This window comes from Stenella coeruleoalba, assembly GCF_951394435.1.
Source record: "Stenella coeruleoalba genome assembly, chromosome: 19".
In the NCBI taxonomy this organism is placed as follows: Eukaryota; Metazoa; Chordata; class Mammalia; order Artiodactyla; family Delphinidae; genus Stenella; species Stenella coeruleoalba.
The window spans coordinates 14,177,884-14,201,973 of record NC_137165.1 but is presented as its reverse complement, the minus strand read 5'-3'; the positions used below and the strand labels follow the sequence as shown (position 1 = coordinate 14,201,973).

The following is a 24,090-nucleotide window of genomic DNA, read 5'->3' as shown; positions in this document are numbered from 1 at the left end:
CTAGAAGGACTGAAGCGTGGAGAAGTTAAGCCACATACCCAAGCGGTAGAGCCTGGGTGCGAACCCAGCCCCGTTCCTCAGTCAGTGGTTGCACCAGCCACACAGTTGCTCGGGCCAGAAAGCGCACGACTCTCGATTCCTATCTTTTCTTTCTCCTCACATCCACTCTCTCACCAAGTCCTCTTGACTCTCTCTCCTAAAGATGCCCCAGGTCTGGCCACTTTTTTCCATCTCCACAGCTCTAGCTTAGCCCACTCCCACATCAGCCCCACCTGGCACTCTGCAGCAACCTCTTCGCACTCTAAAACTGGATCCTACCGCTGCCCTGTTTAAAACCCCCAGTGACTGCCCAGTTGCCGTGGGAAGAAAACCTAACCTTTCCCACGGCCCACGACAGCCTGTGTGATTGGGTCCTGGCTGCCCCGCCCCCTCACCCTGTCCTACTTTCATTCAAGCCTTTGCATGGGATCCCCCTGGTGAGAATGCTCTTCTCCAGATCTTTGCCCGGCTGGCTCCTTCTCCTCATTCAAGTCTCTGCTCAAAAATCCACTCCTCACAGGGGCCCTCTCGGATCACCACATGAGAAGCCCTTCCCCAGCCTCACCCACAGCCCAGCCCAGTTCCTACATTGTATTTTCATCACAGTGCCTCCCTTCTTTATCTTGCTCACTGCTGCATCTCCGGTGCCTAAGAGTGTGCCTGGAGCTGAGCAGATGCTCAGCACAAGACTATGGAATGGATGGCGTCACATGCTGGTCCCTTTGCCTAGAAAGCCCCGGCCATCCCGTGCCCCTCCCACACTGAACTGTGGAGCATCCTTCAGTTCTGGCTCAAACGTCGTTTCCTCAGGGAAGTTTTCTGTGACCCTCTGTTGCATCCTTTCGTCACCTTTGCTTTTCCTGCAAATAATCACATATGCTTGTGTGATTATTTGGTTAGAGTCTGTCTCTCCCACCTGACTGTAAGCTCCCTGAGGGCAGAGGGTGGTCCACCTTGCTCCCTGCTTTCCTCGTCGTGCCCAGCACATCCCTTTGTCGAATGGGTGAATGGAGGAGTGAATCCCTTTTCTGGTATCAGCTTGGTCCCCGGTTGGAATGTGTGTGCCTGAAATGAACAAGAAGTTCCTGAGTGCCCCTGACTCCCTGGTAATCTCATCAGTATGTGACTAGAGAGAGACTGCGGGAATAGGAAAGACACCTTTCCTTTTGGGAATCTCCTGACCCGGTGACACCAACAAGTAGCCCACATTATACTGCCTGAAATGTTGCTCTGCTTTTTCAGTGTTGCCTTTTATGTTTCCTTCTTAGTACTTATGTCCACCCATTGGATACCCCACCGGTGAGCATGGAGCCCAGGAACACCCTCAGTCCACTTCACCAATGTCCCCTTTTTGTCATATTTCCAGCAACACATTGTTTTTAAAATGAGGCCCACCTGTCTATAATTGTGAGACGTTATTATCAACCCTGGTAGACCTAGCAATAGATGAGGAACGTTTGGTTCAAAAATTCATATCCTGTTTCTGTGGCTGAATGATTTTGAACAAAGCTTTTCACTTCAGTTGCTGGCTTGCTCTTTACACATCCAAAGGACTGAAAGACTCAGAATCATAGAGATTCAGCTCCTCAGTATGATCCCCAAACCCACTGTTGAGCCAGTGGGATCAGGAATCCAGTGCTACTAACTAATTTAACTTGTTGTTGAAGCTTAGATTCCCTTTCTCACCCTCACCCTAAAATACCAGCAACCCCCACAGTGACAACTAAAACTTAGAAATATGGCTTTCAAAGAAACATTTCTAAAAATATCCTAATTTTGAAAATGAATGTAAATTGCTTTACATTTATAAGGATTTTTTTTTCCATATCAGGCAAAGAAGCCAAAGTTCGGAGTGTATACATTTGAAATGTTTGCTGGGTTCTTAGACCATATTGTTTCTCCAGAGGATACCACAAAAATCATTGTCCTACTGCTGATTACCTAGAGCTAATACATTAATCACAGGGCTTTCTTCATGCCCCAAGGCTCTGGCTAGCTACATAATAGCGTCCAAGTGTTTGGGCCAAGAATTAAGTAGTTGACATGAATGTAAGTGGAATTGTCTTAAAGCCGAAACCAGACACAGGTGTGGTTTTTGTTTTTGTGTTTAAGTTTTATTTTTCTGGGTTGGTTGTTTGGTTCTTTTTTTTTTTTCTTCTCCTTCTTCCTTTCTTTCTTTTTTGGTAATATCTTCAGCTGATGTCCTGGCACTTGACAAAGTCATTCACACACTGTGGTCCATCTGCCTTCCCTCTTGGCGTAGGGACTAGTTCAAGCTGCTCCACTGATATATGCTCACATGTCATAAGTACTTTTAGAAGCTCCTCTCCACCCAGCTTCTTGTCTCCAGAGAGTCATTCCTTTCCCCTTCCCCTCTGCCCCAGCACCAGCCAATCCCTTTTATCCTGCTTGTCCACTTAGTTCCCTTTCTGCTAGAACTCCCAGCTCCCTGGCATAAATAACATCCTGAGGTAGAATTTGTAAAAAATTCCAAAGATCTGCCTCGATTCTGTTGTCACATTGGACTCATCATCGGTAATATGTATCACGTGCTTCTCCTAGGGTTTCACATGCTTTATCACATTTAATCACTCAAGTAGTCCTGTAACTCTATCCTCCTCATTCAGCAGATCGGGCCGCCGGGGCTCAGAGAAGTTAGGCGGTTTGGCCAGCGCAGCAGCGTTGGAGCTAAAAACCCACATCTCCTGCCTCCAGCTTTCCCGCTAGCCCAAGGTCCCACTTGATGACATCTTTTGAAAGAATGGTCGCATTCAGGAGCTGGGGAGTAACTTCTCTCAAGATTTTATTGTGATTGTTGTAATGAGACTTATTTGGGAAGGGACTTCTCTCTATAATCTAGAACACAAAAGATTAGCTCTATAGTTTCTTTTTAAAAATTTTTTCTTTTTTTTTTTGTCTGTGTTGGGTCTTCATTGCTGCGCACGGGCTTTCTCTAGTTGCGGCGAGCGGGGGCTACTCTTCGTTGCGGTGCGCAGGCTTCTCATTGCGGTGGCTTCTCTTGTTGCGGAGCATGGGCTCTAGGCACGAGGGCTTCGGTAGTTGTGGCTCACGGGCTCTAGAGCACAGGCTCAGTAGTTGTGGCACACGGGCTTATTTGCTCCACGGCATATGGGATCTTCCCGGACCAGGGCTCGAACCCGTGTCCCCTGCATTGGCAGGCGGATTCTTAACCATTGCGCCACCAGGGAAGTCCTACAGTTTGTTCTTGAATTCAAACCCATCTGGCATTTTGACTCATTCATATTTATGAAGACCTGTGACGTGCCAGACACCAGAGATAGAAACAAGACATGTGATTCCTGCTGTCACAGAAGCTAGTGGGGAGAAGACAAATAAATGAGCGGTGTGGTATTTTAGTAAATACCTGGGTAGGGGACATACCGGGGTGATGGGAGCATGTGACTGGGACCTATAACCCAGACTTGACAGGTGAGAAAGGCTTCCCAAAAGAGGGGACTTCTGACTTGAAGACTGAAGGATGATGGAGAATCTTAGGCAGCTTGGGATTGGGGTTGGGTGGGCAGTAAGGTTTCAGGAAGAGGAAGAAGCAGTGTGAAGGCCTGGAGGTGAGAATGTGGTCCAGGTTGTCTCAGTTTTTGCTCATTAGATCAGATTTCATGATGTAGCTGTTGGAGAGACTTGGAAAAAGCAGATCAGTGGGGAAAGCTACTGACCACGCTCAGAAAATACCTATCTGTTTCTCACATCTAATCAACAGAAAAAACTCGAGTCTCCACTCGCATCCACCAATCCCTTCCTAGAAGATGAACCAGCACCAGAGATGGAGGAACTGGCGATGGAAAAAGGAGACGTAGAGCAAGTAAGTCTGGTTTGCATTTCCCTGTGCGACCTACCTAATGTTTGTTTCTGAAAATGGGTCTGCTTGCTCTAAATATGATCCCTTGGCTGTTGACCACATTCAGAGATTACAACCTTGGTGGTCTTTATAGAAGGCCTTGATCTGAAAGTGCGTTTAGAAACCGGAGTGAAAGAGCGGCCCTTCCTGCCCCACCCCTTGGCTCCCGAATGGCACACCGGCCTTAGCAACACGGCCAAGCTTAATTAATTAGCCCACGTGGTGGGGCAGCAGAACTCTGCCCTGCCTCCTTCATCATCTCCCAAGCTTGTCAGCTTAGCTTTCCATTGTCCCCTGATCTGGTCTGGTGATGACATGGGTGACTGAAAGATCCCGGGTGAAGTTAGCAGCACCGTCAGCCAGGAGAGGTCTCTGCTCAGCACAAGCCGAGCACCTTAGTCTGGAAGCCGGTGGAGAGGCCTGGAAACACCATGGTGACCAACGGCATATTTGGAGAGTTACTTTTCAGAGCGCACCAGCACTTTCATTTCCTTCAGCTTTTTCTGTCCAACTCTAAATTTCCTCTCCCTTCATCCCACAGAATGGTGTTTTTGTTTCACTGCCATTTTATGGTGAGAGAGCTTAGAGCAATAAATCAGGACTTTTCCTGTCTGGATTAGTGATCCTTCTTTTTAATTTTCTACACTTGGCTGCTAGAGGATTATTTTATGGTATTGTTTTTGCTCCAGACATCACCGAAAGGGAGGCCTACTGGGAAGAGCAGCTCTGGGAAACCCGTAGCCACGCACTTTGCAGTTAACCCTGCATTCCTAGCATGGGGAGGGTAGGTGTACAATCCTGGCAGGAGCCGAGAGAGCAGAGTTTCCAGGAGCAGTTCTGAAGTGACGTCATCAAATGTGTCTGATCCATCGATTAAATAATTATAATAACATGGATGCCTCACATTTTCATGGTGCTTTATGGTTTAGAATTCCTTTCCACGCTTTATTCCCTTTCATCCTCACAATGCCTGCCTTTCCTTCCTTCTATAGGATTTTATATGGGAGCTGCAGGTTAAGTGACTAGCCCAGGGTTACGCAGTTTGAAAGTGGAGGAGCTGAGACCAGAAGCTAGGTCTAGAAGTCAGAGACTAGAATTCCTTTTCTGGCGTTCCTTCTATTACATCGGTGATGTCTCCCTGAAAAGTGGAGGACATAGAAATGCATCCCGTGAATAAAAGTGAATGGATAAAACTAAAGGGATACCTTGAGGCCGTATCCCAGAGATCTATGGGATTAGACGTAATTGATTTAAAGCCATCATATCAGCTAGGCTGGGAGAAAACAAAAGATTTCTTCTAACTAAAGAAATGCGTCTCTCACATTTTGGGAGGAGGGACTGGGGTGGGAAAGAAGACTCTGGGTGTGGAGCTCATCCTTCCCATGTATCCTCCACCTGCGCCTGGCACCTGCACCCTCTGAGCTGGTCGTGTGTAGCTGGGACGTTTTCAGGGCCCTCATGTCTCCCCAGTGCAAGTGGCTGCCATTGTCATGTCCAGAATTGTGTAGCTGAACACTCAGATGCTGCCGTGAAAAGTCATCCCTTCCGCTAGTCACCTCTGCATATTATTAAACTGGATTATGATAGCCCCCATTAGCTACAAAATCAGTTTTTCCAGGTAACATATGATTTTTCTTTCTTGTGGAACTTTTTACTCGTCTTTTAAGCTTGAGGTTACTGTCTTAAAGACAAAGACCTGCTCATTCTAAGGACACAGAACACAGGTACACAGGGTAAAGCAGAGTCACGTGACGGGGAAGATGCCAGCCTCTGGTTTGCCACTAGCTGCCCGCATGACCTTAGGTGGGTTTTTACTCTCTCTAGACTTCCTCGTTTCTCCACGTGTAGAGAGCCAGTGGTTTTCCAGCTGTATTCCTTGCCCTGTCAGATGTCACTGTGGGGAGTTGGGATGAGACCAGGGCCCCAGGTCCCTCCAAATACAGCAGTTCTGTTTTGAGTCACTTTTTCATGGACTTCCAGGTAAAATTGCTTTTGGATCAGGGGTTCTAGGTGTGTTCAAAAAGAAAGTACTGAAAACCCCTGGACTAAATGATCCACCCACAGCTTCACGGGCTATTACTTGTTAGTAATAAAACTTACACGTCAGTGACTAATGACTCCTCAGCTGCCATCCCGACCTCCCACCACCTCCCCAGCACCTGTCCCACTTGTGGTTGATGATGTGGGAGCTCAGGGCCCCCCTTTTCCCAGCCACTCGCTGGCTTCTGGAGCTGGGCGCACAGGAAGATGAGGAGCCAGGTGGGGCGCTCGGTGCAAGCCCACAGTGCACTAGCGGCAAGCTCGGCCAGAGGTGGCGGGAGGCCCCAGTAGTTGTCCTGGGTTACCCAACCCACTGCATCACTGCAGTTAGCAGACGGGTGGCCCTCGAGGTGAGGGTCGCTCCCTGCTCACCACTGCAGTTAGGCTCTGGAGAAGGGAGCGTGAACTTGAAAAGAGCTATTTAGTTTGAACAATCAGTTGGCAACGTGTTCCTGATGATTAAAAACTGGCATCTGAAGAGGGACTGAGGGTACTCAGAGTATAAAAGGAAGAGAGAAGAAATAAGGAGTTTCTGGTTTTAAAATGTACCCTTCTGGTGATCCGAGCAGTTAGATTTAATCTGTTTACACTGGATAGTAATAAAAGGAAATGGGACCAGCTGCAGACCTCCTTACTGTGACAACAGTAACCTTTTATTATTCCATCAAACTCCAGGAGGAAATAGCTTAAACATCTGCAGCTTTTGGACAGAATTCACACACTCCCAAATCCAGCCTGAGTGCTACTGCTAAATGACTTAGTATATTCTTTAAGCTGAGAAGCAACCCTTTGGGGAGCTGGACGGTACAAAGGGAGACACCAGTATGAGCCGAAATTCCAGCCCATTTCATCTAAATATGAGCACAGCTATGAGGCAGCCAGAGGCAGGAGGCAGCCCTGTGGAAAAAAAGAAAACAGGAAACTTCAGGCAATCCCTCCCATTGTTCCCCTCTTGCTTCCAACTCACGTTGAAAACACTGTAAGAGGACAGAGAGCCATGGCGACAGGGCCCTCCTCACTGCCAGGAGTGCCGTTAGCGGGCAGAGGCTGGGCGGAGCGGACTCCCCTGTGGGGACGGGGATCGGGCCACCTGCGCTGTCTGGTTGTGCGGCTCTCTGAGCCACATCCAGAGGGTTCTGTGGGGACTCATCAAGCACGGGACCTCTGGGAGACTGATCAAGATGAGTTTGTTGGAATATCATGTGGTCATTTTCCTTAACCATTAGAATCTATGTTTTATACTAAATGAGCTCTTCAGACTTATCCATACATTTTTATCATGTACTTTTGTACATACATAAAAAGGAAAATATAAGCAAAATAAATAGGTTAAGATATTCCTAAGACTTCTTCACATTCAGAGTCTAACTCTGCTGAACCACTTAAAAAAATTTTTTTTTATTTTGAAATAATTATAGACTCATAAGAAGTTGCACAGAGAGGTCCTGGGTACCCACTTCTCAGCTTCCCCCAGTGCTGATGGCTAACATAACTATAGTGCATTATCAAAACCAGGACGTTGGCTCTAACCCTGTTTTCACTCGGGCGTGGATGTCTGTGTTTCCCCACGGTGTGGTCCTCCAGGTCATCCGGAGTGTTGGTGATATGCCGTTTCTCAAAATGCTCCACTACTGTACCTGGGATTATCTGCCACGTTTTTTATTGTTATTTTAAACTTTTTTTCTTTTTTAATAATGTCAAACTTAGGGAGAGTTTTAAGAATATTACAAGGAACTCTCAACTATCTTTCACTTGGGTTCACCAGTTGTTACCATTTTGCTACATTTACTTTTCCATTTCCTCCCCCCTCCCTCTCTCTCTCTCTCTTTCTCTCCCTCCCTCCCTCTCTCTCTTTCAGAACAAGTAAGTTTATAGGTATCACACCCTTTGCCTCTGAGTATTTCAGTATGTATTTCCTTTTTAGGAAATATATTCACTTAAAAAAGATTTTTCACTTAAATTACTACAGATCAAAATCAGAAAACTTAACATTAGTACAATACTATTATCTCATTTACAGACTTATATAAATTTTATAATGTGATTCAAGAGTGATAAATTGAAACATTGTCAGTAGTTGGAAAAGTACACATAAATTAGTAGGTAAATAAAGCCAAATACAAAATACACATGTTGATTTAAAACATGACAACATTCTATATTATATAAACTCCCATTTGTAATTTCCAGAAGCTATCCTACAGATATGTGAATATTTTTGTCAAGGGAAGAAAATATAAATAAAGGGAATAATTATAATGTTTATGAAGATTCTATTTTAATTAATGAAAAGATATATGGCTATAGTGGCCATATTTTCCAGTTCTAAAATCAGGATATCTAATCCTACAGAAGTTATTCAGATTAAATCACATTTGTCTATTCATTTATCTGATCATCTTATTGAAAAGAATAGAATAATTTTTTTAAAAAGGTAACTGACTTGGAAAATGTAGAACAAATAGATAAGGACCTTACCTTCACAACCATCATACTGCATCATGGATCCCTCATTTTAAACTAATGGAAATGTGGAAAAACTCCTAAGGCATCTGTGAAATGAAGTGGGACTTTGAATCCAGTCAGTTTAAACTCAATGAACCTGAACTTGAGAGCCTCTTACAGTCTCAGCCTAAGGCCTGACTTTGGCAGTGGCTTCTGGATGATAAGAGAAAATAGCCCAGACTGTAGTTATTCTTAGGAAGAACCAGAGTTTCTTCAAATCCTGCAAAAAAAAAAATTAAAGACATGGAACTCTTAGAAGGTGAAAAGGGAAGAGAGTTAAACATGAAATTAAATGGGATATATCTGCAGTTGACATTTAATTTTTGGTGATCATTACCAGTTTTTACAGATGCTTTTAACCATTACAACATTTTATTTGTTTTTAATTACTAGAAGAAGGTAATCATTTCTGTCTGTCATTAGGGGGCTTAGCTTTTCCTCTTTTTATTAAAAGATATGAGCCATTCAATTCAACAGGTGTGCTGTGCGTGCCAATTTATATCCAGATAGTACTCTTGTATCAAGCCCAGCAGAGGCTCAAGGACCTCTGTCTATTTTCAGATACCAACAAACAGAAATAGATAGAATTGGCTTTTTTTTTAGGAACAAAAAGAAATATGTAGGAAGATCCTTGTTTATTTTTTAGATGTTTTGAAAGGGAATTTAAGTAGCAAATAATAGTTTTTAAATGCTTGCCTGCCCGGATGACCTTTTTATCAGTGGTTTCCCAGTTTCAGTTGGGGACCAGTACTGATCCAGGTTTTAGCTGGTGCAAGGCAAAAAATAAAGACAAAACAGCCAGCCTGCGTGTCTTTCTCTTTGTCTTTCTATCTGGTATAAGGTCACCAACTAACTGTCTTTTCTTGGGAAGGACGGCCTTTATGCGACTATTTTCTCTTATAAAATGTTTGGGTATAAAAGTTCTTTTAGGAACTTGTGGTTAGAGTAGAAAGTAACAAAATAAAAAGTTAGCAACCCTGTGTTGACCCCCTACTTTTCTTTTTTTCTTATATTTGTTGGTGAAATTCAACAGTCTTAGGAAGCACCGCAAGACAGCAATGATCTACTAGAAAGAATTCTGGTTTAGGAGACAGGAAACTTCACCATGTGCCTTGAGGCAGGCTGCTAACACCCTCTGAGCCTCCCTTTCTTTAGGTGTAAAATAGTAGTAATAATTCCTATATTGGGGATTGTTTTGAGGAATAGATGAGATATTTCGTACCAAAGTGCTTGGCTCATAATAACAAGCAGTAAATGGAGGCTTTTACAACTGGATGGCGTGAAAGCACTTTATATGTTCCAAAGCACGGCACAGCTCTGCGGTGCTGTTATTAGCTAGAATTTACATTTTGAAAACATCAGTCAGATGATGAAGAGCTTCCAAATTGAAAACGCATGTGTTATCAAAGTAGCAATAAATCTTTCACCGCACAGAGCACGTAAATGATGCCAACAAAGCTGGCTTATTGTTCACAAACTGGCATGACTCATAATACAGAACATAGTCTCAGTCTAGTTACGCTGAGTGCTTCTTGTCTGTAAGCTGGGAGTGAACTTTGAAGGGATGTTTTCTTTGAAACTGCTTGAAAGTTTGCAAAGATGGCTCAAGTATAGGGTTTCTTTTTTCTTTTCTTCTTTTCTTTTTTTTTTCCTTTACAGCCCAAGAAGCCTAAAGCCCCAGACAATCCATTTCACGGCATTGTTTCCAAGTGTTTTGAGCCTCATCTCTACGTGTATATTGAGTCCCAGGACAAGTGAGTGATGAACATTTTGCTGCCTTCTGCATATCTCGCTCCTTGGGTCAGGGCTGGGGCCTCGCAAGGGCACAGCTCCTTCTAGAGGTTGAAGGAGGGACTTGGGGCACCCGTTACCCTCCCTGGAAACCTGTTAAGGATGTTTTTCGGCCTTTTGAGTGTTATCATGTATTGTGTCCATAAATCTCAGAAGCCTGGGTTTGACTCTAACAAGGTTCCAAACAGGTCCCAGCACCTACTTCCCAGGTGGGCGCTGAGCCCGTATCCCACTCTGTATGTCAGCTCGTGAGGCTTTACAGTGTCAGGCGCTGGGAAGTGGAGAAAGAAAGCCTCATCTCTAATGTATATGTTTTCAAGTATAATTTGTTTTAACTTTTCACTGTGAAATCATTTAGACTTACCAAAAGGTTTTAAAAAGCTCTCATATACCCTTCGCCCAGAGAAATGTTAACAGTTTACATAACCGCAGTTATCAAAACAGGAAGGTACCCTTCTCCCACGAATGTCCTTTCTCTGGTCCAAGATTCAATCATGCATTTAGTTGTCAGGTCTCTTTAGGCTCCGTTAAGCTGGAATAATTCCCCAGTCTTTTCTTTGTCTTTCATGACCTTGACACTTTTAAAGAGTGTTTGACCAGCTATTTTGTCCAAAGCCCTCAATTTCTGTTTGTGATGTTTCCTCTTGATAAATCAAGGTTATGCATTTTGGGCAAGAATACCACAGGGGTGACATCGTGTCCTTCTCAGAGCCCAGTGCATGATGTCAGGAGGCATCTCACCTGGATTTGTCCTGTTATTGCTGAGGTTGACCTTGACCACTTGCTAAAGTGATGTCTGCCAGCTTTCTCCCTGTGAAGCCACTATTTTTTGCTCTGTAATTCATAAGTATCTTGCAGCGGGGGGGGGGGGGATACTTGGGGACTATGTAAATATCCCATGTCTCATCATACTTCGCCCGCTCATTTTTCACATCCCTTGATGATTCCTGCCTGAAACAATGATTACTGTAGTGTTTGCCAAACGATGGTCTGTTTCTGTCATTTCTTCTATATTTACTCATTAGGGTTCTACTATAAGGAAGAGCTTCCTCTTCTCCCCCACTTGTTGATTTGTTTGTTTTTTCCTGTTTGGGCTGATGTGTTATATTTTCTTTGATGAATTGTCATCCATTTAACGTATGTGCTTTTTACAGAGGGGCTCCAGAAAATGTTTACAAAGCAGCCCACTGCAGCCAGGTTCCCTCACAGCCAGAGAGTATGGTCATGTTCCAGTATCCACTGTTCATGCAAAAGACAGAGATCCCTCTTCATCCCTGAATCTCTGTCCACAGCCAGAGCAACTGTGGAAGGCCCTTCCATTGCCGGAAGGCACATTTTGGAAAGGCCCAGTTTCTGGAACAGGCCGAACTGACCAGAGACAGGCTGGTCCAGGCTCTGAGGAAAGGCCCGTAGCCTAAAGAACACACGCTTGGGAGGACCAGACAGTGGGTCACACAGGGAGGACAGCAGCTGTGAGAAAGTTCTTGAGGGGAGTTCTCGGGGAAAGCATTTAGGTGCTGAAGTCCAGTCCTTTTTTTTTTTTTTTTAATGCTTCTTTCAGTTTAGAACATTCTTGCTTCCAAGTATGTTTCAAGGGTAAACCGTCAGCTTAAGAGAACATTTCAAATGGCTATTTGTGTCTTAAATGGAACATTATTGTTATTCAACTATTTGATTTTGTATCAGTAGATTGCTTCTATTCTTTTCTTCCCTGATTACAAAATGCTTCATATGAAAACCCCAGAAAATTACCTTTGTAAAAGCGCTTCTAGTTAACAAAAACAACCTCCTCACCGCCCGCCACCTCACACAGAAAAAGTTGCCTTGACATTTTTTGTCTCGTAAAGCCCCAGTTTTCCTCCTGCTCTCTATCTATTGGGCTTGTGTCTGCAGACGTGCAGAAGGGCAGTAGTTACTATTGCCGTTTAGTCCTTTGAAAACACCCTCTCTTCTGCATTCACAAAGTTTTCTCTCAGGATATTAATAAGACACCCTTACGGGGCCGGAAAAGGAGCAGCTCTTTGCCTGTTAGATGAACAGGTCTTGGAGCAGCCCACCCGTATGACTATTTTGGGACAAAGCCCTCTCTTCTCTTATCAATCCAAATTCTTATTTCTTAAAAGGCTTAAAAGCTATTGGGTCCAGGGTTTAAAGTGCACATCTGAGATAACCACGTACTTTCTCAAAACTTATCTGGTCTAAAGAGTCAGTTTTCTGAATTATCTGGTGTAATTCTGGGATCTACTCTTTTCGCATGGCCTTGATTCGTATAAAGCACACTCATTGTTCGTGAGACTTTGGGCAAAGAGCCAGCCCTCCCTTCCTTAGGGACTCTCCGTTTCTGTATGAAAAATGCAGTGCTGGCCCCTCATCCTGCCGTCTGGCCTCGCTGGGATGTTTCCACAGCACTGGTGCAGTAGCGGAAGCTTCTCGTAGGAGAACTGCGTAGGCTGTGCTGTTGTCGCTCCAGAATAAACAGCAAAAGCTTGAAGTAGAAAATAGAGTTCAAGAAATCCTTTTCCTCATCTGTTACAGGAGCGCATCAGACAAATAATGCCTAAAGCAGCAGGTTATTAACCTCTTTTGAGTCACAGATCCCTCTGAGAACCCGATGAAAACCACAGGTCCTCTTGCCAAAAAAACATCCACATAAACCCACACGCTATCTTGAGCACAACTTCAAGGGGTTCTACGAAGCTCGTCCTCCCTTAAGTCAGAGAATCCTAAGACCGGGGAAGGAGCTCAGGTGGGGACTGATTTGGGACAAAGTACTCCTCTTGTTGTAGTTCTGACTCAAAAATCTGCAAGGGAGGAAAATCTGAGACCATTCGCAAGTTCCCCGATGACTGAGACCCAACCCAGGGTAGTGGAAAGAGCATAGGCCTGGGTGCCAGACAGACCTGGACTTGAGTCCGCGCTCCGCACTCCCCAGCCTGGGGCCTTGAGCATGGCCCTAACCTCTCCGAGTTTATTTTGTGCTCTCTACGGTCAAGTGAATAATGCCCCCCTCCCAGGATTAGCGGTGAGGAGTAAATGACATGACACGTTGTCACTCGGCACAAGCAAACAGCACTCGGGAACTGTGCCTGCCCTGCCCTTCCGGTGATCTTGTTCTGGACTGTGGTTGGGTGGCCTGCTTGGTGCTGCCAGCTCTCTGTGGGCTTGGCATGGGGTCCACTCTTCCGTCTCCCCAGCCTCCCACCTGCCCGGGGAGAGTCCTGGCGGCACCTGCCCCAGCCCAAAGCCCAGCCTTGGTAGGAGGACTGCGGCGCCGGTGCCCAGGGAGGAGGAGTGGGGATGTCCCTCGGCCACCTCTTAGCTGGCTGGGCTGAGCTGTCCTCCTGTGCTTTGAGCAGTTTTCTCAGTTTTTGTCTATGTCCAAGGAGGAAGTTAGTAGTGTCTCTTCTACTCTTGGGGATGTAGGCGTTTTCTTTGGCTGACTTGCAGGAGAGATTTCTCTCCATAGGCACTTTCTTCACTCCATTCAGTGACATTCTCAGTCCAAGAAATTATTAGGGACTCCATTTCTGCCCATTCTCCTGAGTTCCCTGTCATAGCTTTCATTGAAATAGAGCCCGCCACCTCTTCTAGCTGGGTGAAGCCTAGAGTCTCTCTATAAACTAATGTTGCTTGTTGTTTGTTTTGAATTAATTTCAAACTTTCAGAAGAGTTCCAAGAATCGTACATAGACCTCCTGTGTGTCCTTCACCCAGGTTCCTCTATTAACAGCTGTCTCTCCCGCCTCTGACACACACACTGACAGACACACACATACTCACGGATATATGCACATACATGTTGTTTTTCCTGAGAGATTCAAATTCTCAAATTTCAGGCAAGATGCCCCATTACTCCTTAATATTTCAGTGTGTGTATCCTGTAAATAAGGACACATCTATGTGACCGTAGTACAAACCATCAAAATCAGGAAGGTAACATTGATGCAGCACTCCCATTAAATCCATAGACCCTATTCCCTTTCCCCATTTGCCCCAGTCCTGTTTTTTATAGATCTCAAATCCATTCTGGGATCACAGGTTACATTTATTTGTCATGTCTCTTTGGTTCAATCCAGAAGAATAATCTGTTCTTTCTTTATCTTTCATGACTTGGAAATTTTTAAAAATTAATTATTTTATTTTATTTTTGGCTGCGTTGGGTCTTCGTTGCTGCGCGCAGGCTTTCTCTAGTCGCAGCGAGCGGGGGCTACTCTTCATTGCCGTGCGCGGGCTTCTCCTTGGTGGAGCACGGGCTCTGGGCACGCAGGCTCAGTAGTTGTGGCGCACAGGCTTAGTTGCTCCACGGCATATGGGATCTTCCCGGACCAGGGCTCGAACCCGTGTGCCCTGCATTGGCAGGTGGACTCTTAACCACTGCGCCATCGGGGAAGTCCCACAACTTGGAAATTTTTGACACGTGTAGGCCAGTTACTTTGTGGAATGTTCCTCAGTCTGGTTCTGACTGTTGCTGGCTCATGATTTATGATTCATACAGAAGTGGCACCATGTTCTTCTCAGTAACTCTTGTCAGGAGACGCACGGTATCAATGTGTCCCACAACTTGTGCTGGTCAGTTTTACTACTTGGTTTAGATGGTATTGGCCAGGTTTCTCTATTAATTAATAAGTAATTAATAAGTGTTGATTAACCTTGAAACCATATAAATAGCCTTTTTCTCATCTTTCACTTACTTATTTTACCATCTGTTAATGACACTTGCCTGAATCACTTATCACTAAGATAGTTGCCAAATAATTATTTTTCTAATTCCATCATTTCTTCTACATTTATTCTGTTTTAAGAAACAGCCTTCTCTTTTCCCCATTTATTTGTATCAGCATGGACAGATTCCTATTTGTGGATATAGGAATTTGGATTCCTATTTTATTCAATGGGTTATAGTCATTACTATCTTTTTTTTTTTAACTTTATGCTCGAATAAATTTAGACCTACAGAAAAACTTCAAAAATAGTGCAGATTTCCCATATTCCCTCTCCCAAGCTCCCTTAGTGTTCACATCTTACATAACTGTAGCACAGTTATTATCAAAATCAGCTAGTAAACGTTGGTACAGTACTATTCACTAAACTCCAGGTCTATTTGGATGTTACCAGTTTTTCCACGAATGTCCTTTTTCTCTTCCAGGATCCATCATTATTTGTTTTAATGCCCAAATTGTCCTGGTTTCGGCCCCTCCCAGCTAGTTTTCCATGCTTTTGCATGCCCCTAGCGTGTTTTGAGTACTTTCTTTCTGGCCCAACAAAATATACCAGGCTCGTCTTGTACTTTCCTAACCCAGCCCTGGAGTCATCCATTTTTCCAGGATCCCTCGTTCCTTTGGTGGGAAATGACATTTAGAAACTAAGTCTGCGCGTTATATGTGTTCATTGCTGCTGGCGTGTCGTGCTTCTGGGTCCTCTGAGCTGAGAGACCCAAGCAATGTATGTATGTGTATATCTACCTATCTATCTACTTTTATACCTATTTATATATTAAAACCTGTGAGTCTATGCCAGTACCTCCAATTCTAACCTAACCTCAGGGTTTACTGGAGTGTCCCCGTCCCATGTCTGTAACCACCTTCTACAGCAGTGAGAAGCTTGGTTCCCAGGATCCTCCATGTATTCACCTGCTCTATTTACCTGTGTGGAACCCATCTCCCAGCTGTGCTCAAGCCAGAGCTTGGCTCCCTGCTGGCCACACCAGAGCCAGTTCCTCTGCCCCAACCACAGGGAAGGGGTAGGGGTGCATATTAGTCGGCGCATCCTTGGATGAACAAGTTCTGTAACTTCCTGGGGGTCTTAAGCCGCTTTGCCCGTACTCACCTCCTTGCCCACTTTTTCTGACGACCCTCTTCCTCCCCCAGAGCCATCACTCCTGTACTTTCCAGTTAGAATACTGTTTCTGTGAATGTCAGCTGCAGACCCACCAGAAGAAATGGCCTTGGTCATCCATACCTAAGCTTGGTGTGCAGTGTGGTTTTCCTTCTCACCGTGTTTGAATCTTCCCCTCTGCTGCCACCGCTCTGCAGTAGTCTTTATTCCTAGGTCGTTTTCTGTATCAGTGGAACTCCCAGCAGTATTTCACATGGCGCCCCCAAAATGCTTATACGGTTCTTGGGTTAAAAACTCAAGCTACAGGGAAGAGGATAAAAGACACCATCTGCATCCATGACGTGTTTCCTTAAGCTGCAGAGAAAGTGAATCACACCAATAATCGTAATGCCATGTATCTGTGTAGCGCTTTAGAGTTTTGAAATCAAAGCATCGGATAGTGGTTAGAGCTTGGCTTTGGAGTCAGACAGGCCCCAGTTCGAATTCCAGCTCTGATAAATTCTGTGGCCTAGGGCAAGTTATCTTATTTTTCTCAGCCTCAGTTTCTTCATTTATAAAACAGGGATACTAATGCCTTCCGCTCAGGGCTGTTGTGAGGATTAAGTGAGATTGTATTTATAATGTAGCCAGTGCAGTGCCTAGTTTATAGGCATATAGCCTAGTGTGAGAGAGAGACCAAAAAAAGTTTTTGGAACACAGCATGGAGGGTTAAAGGTATGAACAGTCTGCTGTGGGAATTCAGAGGTGTGTATGAACCTAACTGCAGGTCAGACTTTTCTCAGTCTGTGTCTTCTGCCTCAGCCAACTCCTCTCCTTCTTCCCGTCCTCTCCCCCTCACACCGTGTTCTGTACTTACTTCTGACTCCAGGCCTTTATTCTCTTGCCTGAATCTGCTGTGGAATTTTCTCTCCAGTTTCCTCTGTTATTTCCTTTGTCTAAAACAAATTGGTCATATTGTCCGTACTGCAAAACTAGCATTTTGTTGCCATCTTGAGATCTAAAGATCATAATCATGAAGGTCCTATCTCCCCCAATAGGTCACAGCCTCTAATGGACAGATGCTGTGTCTTTACCCCCCGCAGCACTGTAATCAGGACTTGACCCTTTTTAACCTTTTACTTGATTGTAATTGCTTTAGGGTATAAAAGGCGCATCCCTGTGATTCCATTCAACAGGTCAGCACGCCCCGTGTTCCTTTCTCCAGTAGTCCTTCCTATAAGATCCTGCCAAAACTCAGGGTAGTGTTTGGTGCCTGGAAGAAATGGTAACCTTTGCTTTTTTTGTTGTTGGACTCATTTATATCTTACACTTGCTGCCCGCAGCGCCTTGTGCATACGAAGTGCTCCATCCATATTTGATTGGATTGCATCCCCTTTGCAAACTCTCGAACTTTACCCGTTCCCATCCGGGTGACTTGTCCTCTTCTCTTCTGTGAAGGTATTTGATTACTCGTTGTCTAGTGTCTCGTGGGGCATAGAAGCAGGCTGATGAAGAGCGCAAGATGGAAGTGGGGAGGGGTGGGTCACTCTGGTCTATTTCTCGTTCACACCAGAGAACAATGTCAACAGTAACCCAAGAGACATTCTGCAAAATATGGAAGATCTTTAGTGTTTGGTTTTTTTTAAAGAGGAAATTTTGTCTCTATTCTATGATCGCAATTAATTTACAGTCTTACTCATCAGCTTGGCTCCGAAATAGCAGGTAGATGAGGAAGTATCCTGGCTTCAGCTTCCAGCGGCATTAGAGGAGTGGTTCAGGCAAAAATGCCTTGGAGCTCTCGCCCCTGTTTTGGTTGGCACTGTGGATTCGGAGGTTAGAGTCTCTCATAGGAAGACTCGAGAGGAACCCTCCCCTGCTGTTCTATGCTCTCCTCCAGTGCACCAGCCCCGACCCTTCCACTCCCATCCCTTAGGAACAAAACGTGGAGGTTGATCCGCCGAGTACGTGTTGGGCACCAACGTAACTGGGAGCTTAGCTGCACACGGAAGCTTGAGGGCTGGGCCTCGGGGGAGCAGAAGTAGCGTAGACATTATCCCTGCTCTCAAGAATCTCACGATAACATACGTGACACAGAGAAGAAGATTCTACCACTATAAAGCAAGCAGCTTTCACCTTCTCTGCCAACTTCAGCTCATAAGAAGTGACTGGCTACAGTGCTGTCTCAGGAAGGCTTCTGAAATTACCCTGGAGATCAGTGAGAAAGACACAGCCATTCCTGATGAGCATGGCCTACCACGGGCCCAGGATGGGAGAAGGTCAGCATGTTTCCTGAATAGTTGACACCCTCACACTGTATAATGAAGTGTTAAAAAAAAAAATAGTCGTCAGTGTGTTACAGATGACAGAAGTTGCAATTGAGATAGAGGATGGGTATGAGTAGGAGTTATCTAGGTGCCTCCTGAGCTGAGCTGGGAGGGTGAGTGGACAGGTGGTGATGGGAGAGTCACCAGGGGACGCATCCAGGCAGATGCACAGAGTCAGGGATAGAGATGGAGCAGAGCGGCAGCTGAGGGGAGCCTGGCTGGAGCATGGGGTCGCTGTGGAGGAGACGTGGGAAATTAAATGGAAAGGTGAGACAAGAAGAGGGTGTGAGGAAGGAGGGTGGACACGCTGGAGCTTTCCAAGGTCAACTAACTCGCTCCTTCTCTGCTTGCTAACCGTCACCACCATCACAATGGACTGTCCTAGGCCTTAAGTTCTTTGAGGGCACAGTGGCTATATCTGGATGTAATAAACTTTCAATAAGAAAAGCTCTTGAGTAAAATGTCAATTTTCTCCTGTTCCTACTCATTAATACTGCATGTGGTTCTTGTCTTTTTCTTCTTGACTGTTATATAAATACAAAAAAACAAAACAAAAAACACAGCTGGTTTCCTGTAGCCTTAGACAGCAACTAAAAAGATGCAAAATGTTAAGAGGGGTGGGAACACCCACCTCTCCCCCATTTTTCATAGAGCACAACTGTGCAGGGACCAATTAATATAGCCCTGCTGGATGTGAACAGTGATGACTCAGTGGGACTGAGGCAAATTCAGTGATGTTTGAATGGGAAATGGGAGAAAGTTGCAACCATCCTCATCACCGTGACCTGGGGCAAGCCTGGAGCGGCTCAGTATTTTCTCTCCTCCCAAGATTTCTTACACCTTTGCTTTTGGAAGTTGTTCAGAAGAAACTGCATTAAAGGAGAAAGAAAGCATTAGACTGTTTCTTTCCAGTTTCTCTTTGTTTAGTTGTCTGTGTGCTGGGTACCTTTAGGTTAATGATATCTAAATATTTGCTGACATCATCACGTTTTTGTGTTTGAGGAGGCAGTAGGGTAGAGTGGGTAAAAGCATGAGGCTTAGAGCCAGGCTGCTTGGGTTTTAATCCTGGCTCCTCCACTCTCTGGCCGTATGACTTTGGACAAGGTCCTTTAATTTTCTGCACCTCGCTTTTTGAAAAGGAGGATAGTTTTAGTCCCTACGTCATAAGGTTATTGTGAAGATTAAGTGAAGTTCACGTATAAAGACTCTTACAAAGAGCTGACATGGTGCCTGGTATACCATAAGTGTTCAGAAAATGAACACTGTCATTATTTAGGGTTTTCATTTGTGGAAAGGGGAGCTGGTACTGATAAGGTAGTAGGACCAGTGCACACACTTAAGCGGTAGATTCTAGGCTCAGCTCTGCCACTAAATCGTGTGACAAACTTTCTGGGCCTTATTTTTTTCATCTCTTAGAGGGTCCAATAACACCTTATCTTTCTCCCAGGGGTTTGGGGTCAAATGCGATCATGAAGTGCCTTGAAAAGTATAAAACAGCACAAGTGCCAAATTTTATCACTGCTGTTGTTGTAGGAGTGGTGGTGGTAGTTAATGATGATATTGATAAAAATGGATCCAGGTTCTAAAAATGTTTTAAGTTAATTACTTTTTATCGAGGTACAGTTGATTTACAGTATTGTATTATTCCCGGTATATAGCAAAGCGATTCAGTTATTTTTTTCAGATTATTTTCCATTATAGGTTATTATAAGATATTGAACATTGTTCCCCATGTTACACAGTAAATCCTTGTTGCTTATCTGTTTCATATATGGTAGTGTGTATCTGTTAATCCCATACTCCTAATTTATCCCCCCCCTTTTACCCCTTTGGTAACCATACATTTGTTTTCTATTTTTGCGAGTCTTTCTCTTTTGTAAATAGATTCATTTGTATTGTTTTCTAGATTCCACATATAAGTGATATCATCTAATATTTGTCTTTCTCTGTCCGACTTACTGAAACGGGTCCAATTTTAAATGTAAAAAGCATGAGGAGTGATCGCCTCGCGGCAGTCAAGCACGTTTGTTTTCTCTTTCTTGAAGTAAAATAACGTTTCATGTTTTCTTCCTCCCAGAAACCTTGGGGAGCTGATAGATCGGTTCGTGGCCGATTTCAAAGCCCAGGGGCCACCTAAGCCCAACATGGATGAGGGGGGCGCCGTGCTCCCCAGCTGCGCCGACCTCTTTGTCTACTACAAGAAGTGCATGGTGCAGTGCTCGCAGCTCAGTACCGGGGAGCCGATGATCGCCCTGACCACTATTTTCCAGAAGTACCTCCGAGAGTACGCCTGGAAAATCCTCTCTGGCAACCTGCCCAAGTGAGTCCTGTTCTTCCTGGTCTGACTGGAGAAGTGAGATTCTGAATATACCTAAGTATGGAAATCTTTAAGGAAATCCGCCCTGAAGCTGTTCGCTAAACTGCCAAGAGTATCAGGGAGGAAAACACCCTTATGGAGTTCCCAAGGGTCTGAGACTGTTTCCTCTCAAATGGGATTCCACAGCTGGTCAGGACCGCCAGAGGAAGTCAGTACTGCCACGCTGGCCACTAGCATAGGTCGGATCCTGCCACGGTGGACTCAGGGGAGTCAGTCCCATTATAGACGTGCTTAGTTTACATGGATTCAGTGATAGGTACTTGGCAAAAGAAGTGGGGTGGTGGTAGCAATGACTTTTGAACAGCAAGGGCAGTTTCATTCAGGCCAGAGTCTCTCTTATGGTGTGTGTATCTTGCTCTCCTGGGTTGAGTCTAATGTTTAAAGATGTGGTAGGATTTGGGGAAAGGTGGTTGCATAGCATAGCTCCTAATTATAGCGACTTCACTCTGTTATTCTGGGGCATTAAAATATTGTTATATAGCTTATTACTTGAAATAAATGGATTGTTCGACTAGAGTTTTAGAGATATTTTGGTTATATAGCAATTTCTATTGTAATAGAATATGATCTGAAGCAATGCTTCAGAATCCAGTAATTATAAATCACTCCCAGAGCTAAATTCAACAGTTTGGAATTTAGTTTCTGTCACTGGCACTAAAATGTGTCATATATAGGAGTTTTACATAATTGGGAGGAAAGAAAAATAAAATCCCTTCGCTCTACAAGAGATTTGAAGTAACAGACATGTTTTACACATGAGAATTTCTTTGAATATGATAAACATTATTTTTAAATTTTTGATAACTTTTATCCTGATTTTCAAAATACTGCAAGTTTGTTATAGTTTGTAAAACACAGAAAAGCACAAAGATGAAGGTAAAAATCACCACCCAGTGAAAACAGGTTTAACTTTTCAGTATACATTTTTCTGTTCTTTCTTTATATGTGTAATGTGTGTGACTGAATGCTTCTGTTTATTCGTTTAACAGGACTGGACTATAGTGCTTATAGTTTTATACCCTGCTTTGTCATGATGTGAGCATTTTGCCATGTGTATTAGTCAGTGTCACAGCAGGAAACAAATGGTACTCAGCTGGGATATTATTACTAAAGCCACTGTTCACAGAAATGGGGGCAGGTGAAAGGAACCAAGGGAGGATTCTGAAGCATCCAAACTCTAGTGGGTAATTGTTACTACTTTAAAACTCACGTGACAGCTAGGGCTGTGGACAAAGGGCTGCCTAACAGAAACTGTAGTCATAGGGGCCACGGTCACTGCCAGGACCACACTGAAGCAGAGGAAGCAGGAAGGCTAGTTGTTACTCTGACTTCTCTCTCCTCAACCTCTCTGACTTCCTACAGCCTCTGCTGATGGCTGAAACCAACAGGAGCCCAGGGGGCTGGGGAGCCTGGGTGAAAAGTCTGCAGAGGTCAGTCTCCCAAGAGGTGAAAAGGGAAGAGAAGAGCAGAGAACAGTCAGCACAGTAAAAATATTCAAGACACTTTTTTTTTCCAGATTTTTTTTTTATGTATGTATGTATGTATGGCTGCATTGGGTCTTTGTTGCTGTGTGCGGGCTTTTCTCTAGTTGCGGCAAGCGGGGGCTGCTCTTCATCGTGGTGCGCGGGCTTCTCATTGCGGTGGCTTCCCTTGTTGCGAAGCACGGGCTCTAGGCGCATGGGCTTCAGTAGTTGTGGCTTACCGGCTCTAGAGCACAGGCTCAGTAGTTGTGGCGCACGGGCTTAGTTGCTCCGCGGCATGTGGGGTCTTCCCGGATCAGGGCTCGAACCTGTGTATCCGGCATTGGCAGACGGGTTCTTAACCACTGCGCCACCAGGGAAGCCCCATCAAGACACTTTTAATGATGCTATGATGTTCCCACATACCGAAGGCCCTCAGCTAACTTCTGAGATTTCTTATTGATCATTCTCTTAATTGACCATTTATGTTGGGTTCAGTATTTTGGTATTTTAAATAACATTCAGAAGAACATCCTTGAACAGAAGTAGAACTACTGGGTCAAAGAGTCTGAACGTTTTTTTAAGCTCCTGAAAAATACCTCCAAAAAAGTTGTACAATTTAAAGCTCTTAACCCATAGTGGAAGAGACAGCCAGTGTCCTCATACCCTTACAAGTACTAGAAATTAAGATGTTTTCAAATCTTTGATTACCTAAGACTGGGAAGTTTAGGGGTGTGTGTGTGTGTGTGTGTGTGTGTGTGTGTGTGTGTGTGTGTGTGTGTGTGTGTGTGTGTTTTAAAGGAAAAATTTCTCTTATTTTTAAGGTAAATGTCATTGATTTCTGTCTTCTTAAAAAATAGACTCTCACAGTTGAAATTTTATTTATAACTGCAGGAAGTTATTTTAAAAACTGCTTTTTTATTTTTTGTGATCACATGATTAGATCAGTAGGAAGAGTTGACGTGCTTTTTTGTTTCTTGAGGCAGTCAGGCCTTTGGCCAGGAACCATGTCTTAACATTCACTTCCGAACCCCTCCACAAGCACGAAGACAAGCTCCCATGCAGAATTTTCTTAACTGAGAGAAACAGTTGGGGAGCCAGCTTTTGCACCACACATGACTCTGAATGAGCTGTACAGATCAGGAAATGCCACGCTAAGCAGAGAGGCCGCTCAGCAGAGCAGAGTCATTGTAGTTAACATGACTGATGGCTGGCTCACTGTTGGGATCGTCTCTTCCTATTTCTGATGGTCAGAGAATTTAAACAAATGACAGTCAAGGTCAGGTCACTCGGAAAGGGCCTCATTGTGTGTGGATTTGTTTGGGCCACGTCCAGCCTCTCCTTCCCCTGTTTCTTTGTCTTACAACGTGCAGTTTCCGGGTCAGGAAGCAAATGAGGAGTCCTGGCCTGACTGGTCCCTATGCCTTTTCCTCAGAACCACAAGCAGCGGCGGTGGGTTGACCATCAGCAGCCTCCTCAAGGAAAAGGAGGGCTCAGAAGTGGCCAAGTTCACCCTGGAGGAGCTCTGCCTCATCTGCAGCATCCTGAGCACTGCAGAGTACTGCTTGGCCACCACCCAGCAGGTGAGCCGCCCGGGCTGCCCTTGCGCCACCTCCTCCTTTTCCTGAGCCGCCTGGGCCACTTAGCTCAGTGGGTAAGAATATGGGCCCCAACGAGGCCACACACAACCTTGGGCAGAACAGCTGGTCTCCCACAGGGGAAAACTCGAGGTCCAGCCAGGGGACGGCCCAGGCAGCCCCCTTGCAGAAGGACCTTGTTAAAAGGAGACTGGGCGAGAAAGTATGACTGGTCTCCTCCCCAGAGCTGTGTAAGCTACTCGAAGAGCATGACGTGCCCTCTTGAA

The 24,090-nt window shown here is 44.7% G+C and overlaps 1 protein-coding gene across 3 annotated transcripts in view; it reads left to right on the top strand.

Moving 5' to 3' along the window:
* VPS53 (VPS53 subunit of GARP complex) overlaps positions 1-24,090 on the top strand; it is a 127,312-nt gene that overhangs the window by 62,659 nt on the left and 40,563 nt on the right. For all 3 annotated transcript variants that reach the window (XR_013825035.1, XM_079904523.1, XM_079904522.1), the window contains exons 12-15: positions 3,779-3,880; positions 10,121-10,215; positions 20,467-20,709; positions 23,662-23,809. Coding sequence is in view for 2 of the 3 variants with exons in the window: in XM_079904523.1 (XP_079760649.1) it covers positions 3,779-3,880; positions 10,121-10,215; positions 20,467-20,709; positions 23,662-23,809 (588 nt within the window). In the remaining variant the exon portion in view is untranslated. The remainder of the gene's footprint in view (positions 1-3,778; positions 3,881-10,120; positions 10,216-20,466; positions 20,710-23,661; positions 23,810-24,090) is intronic.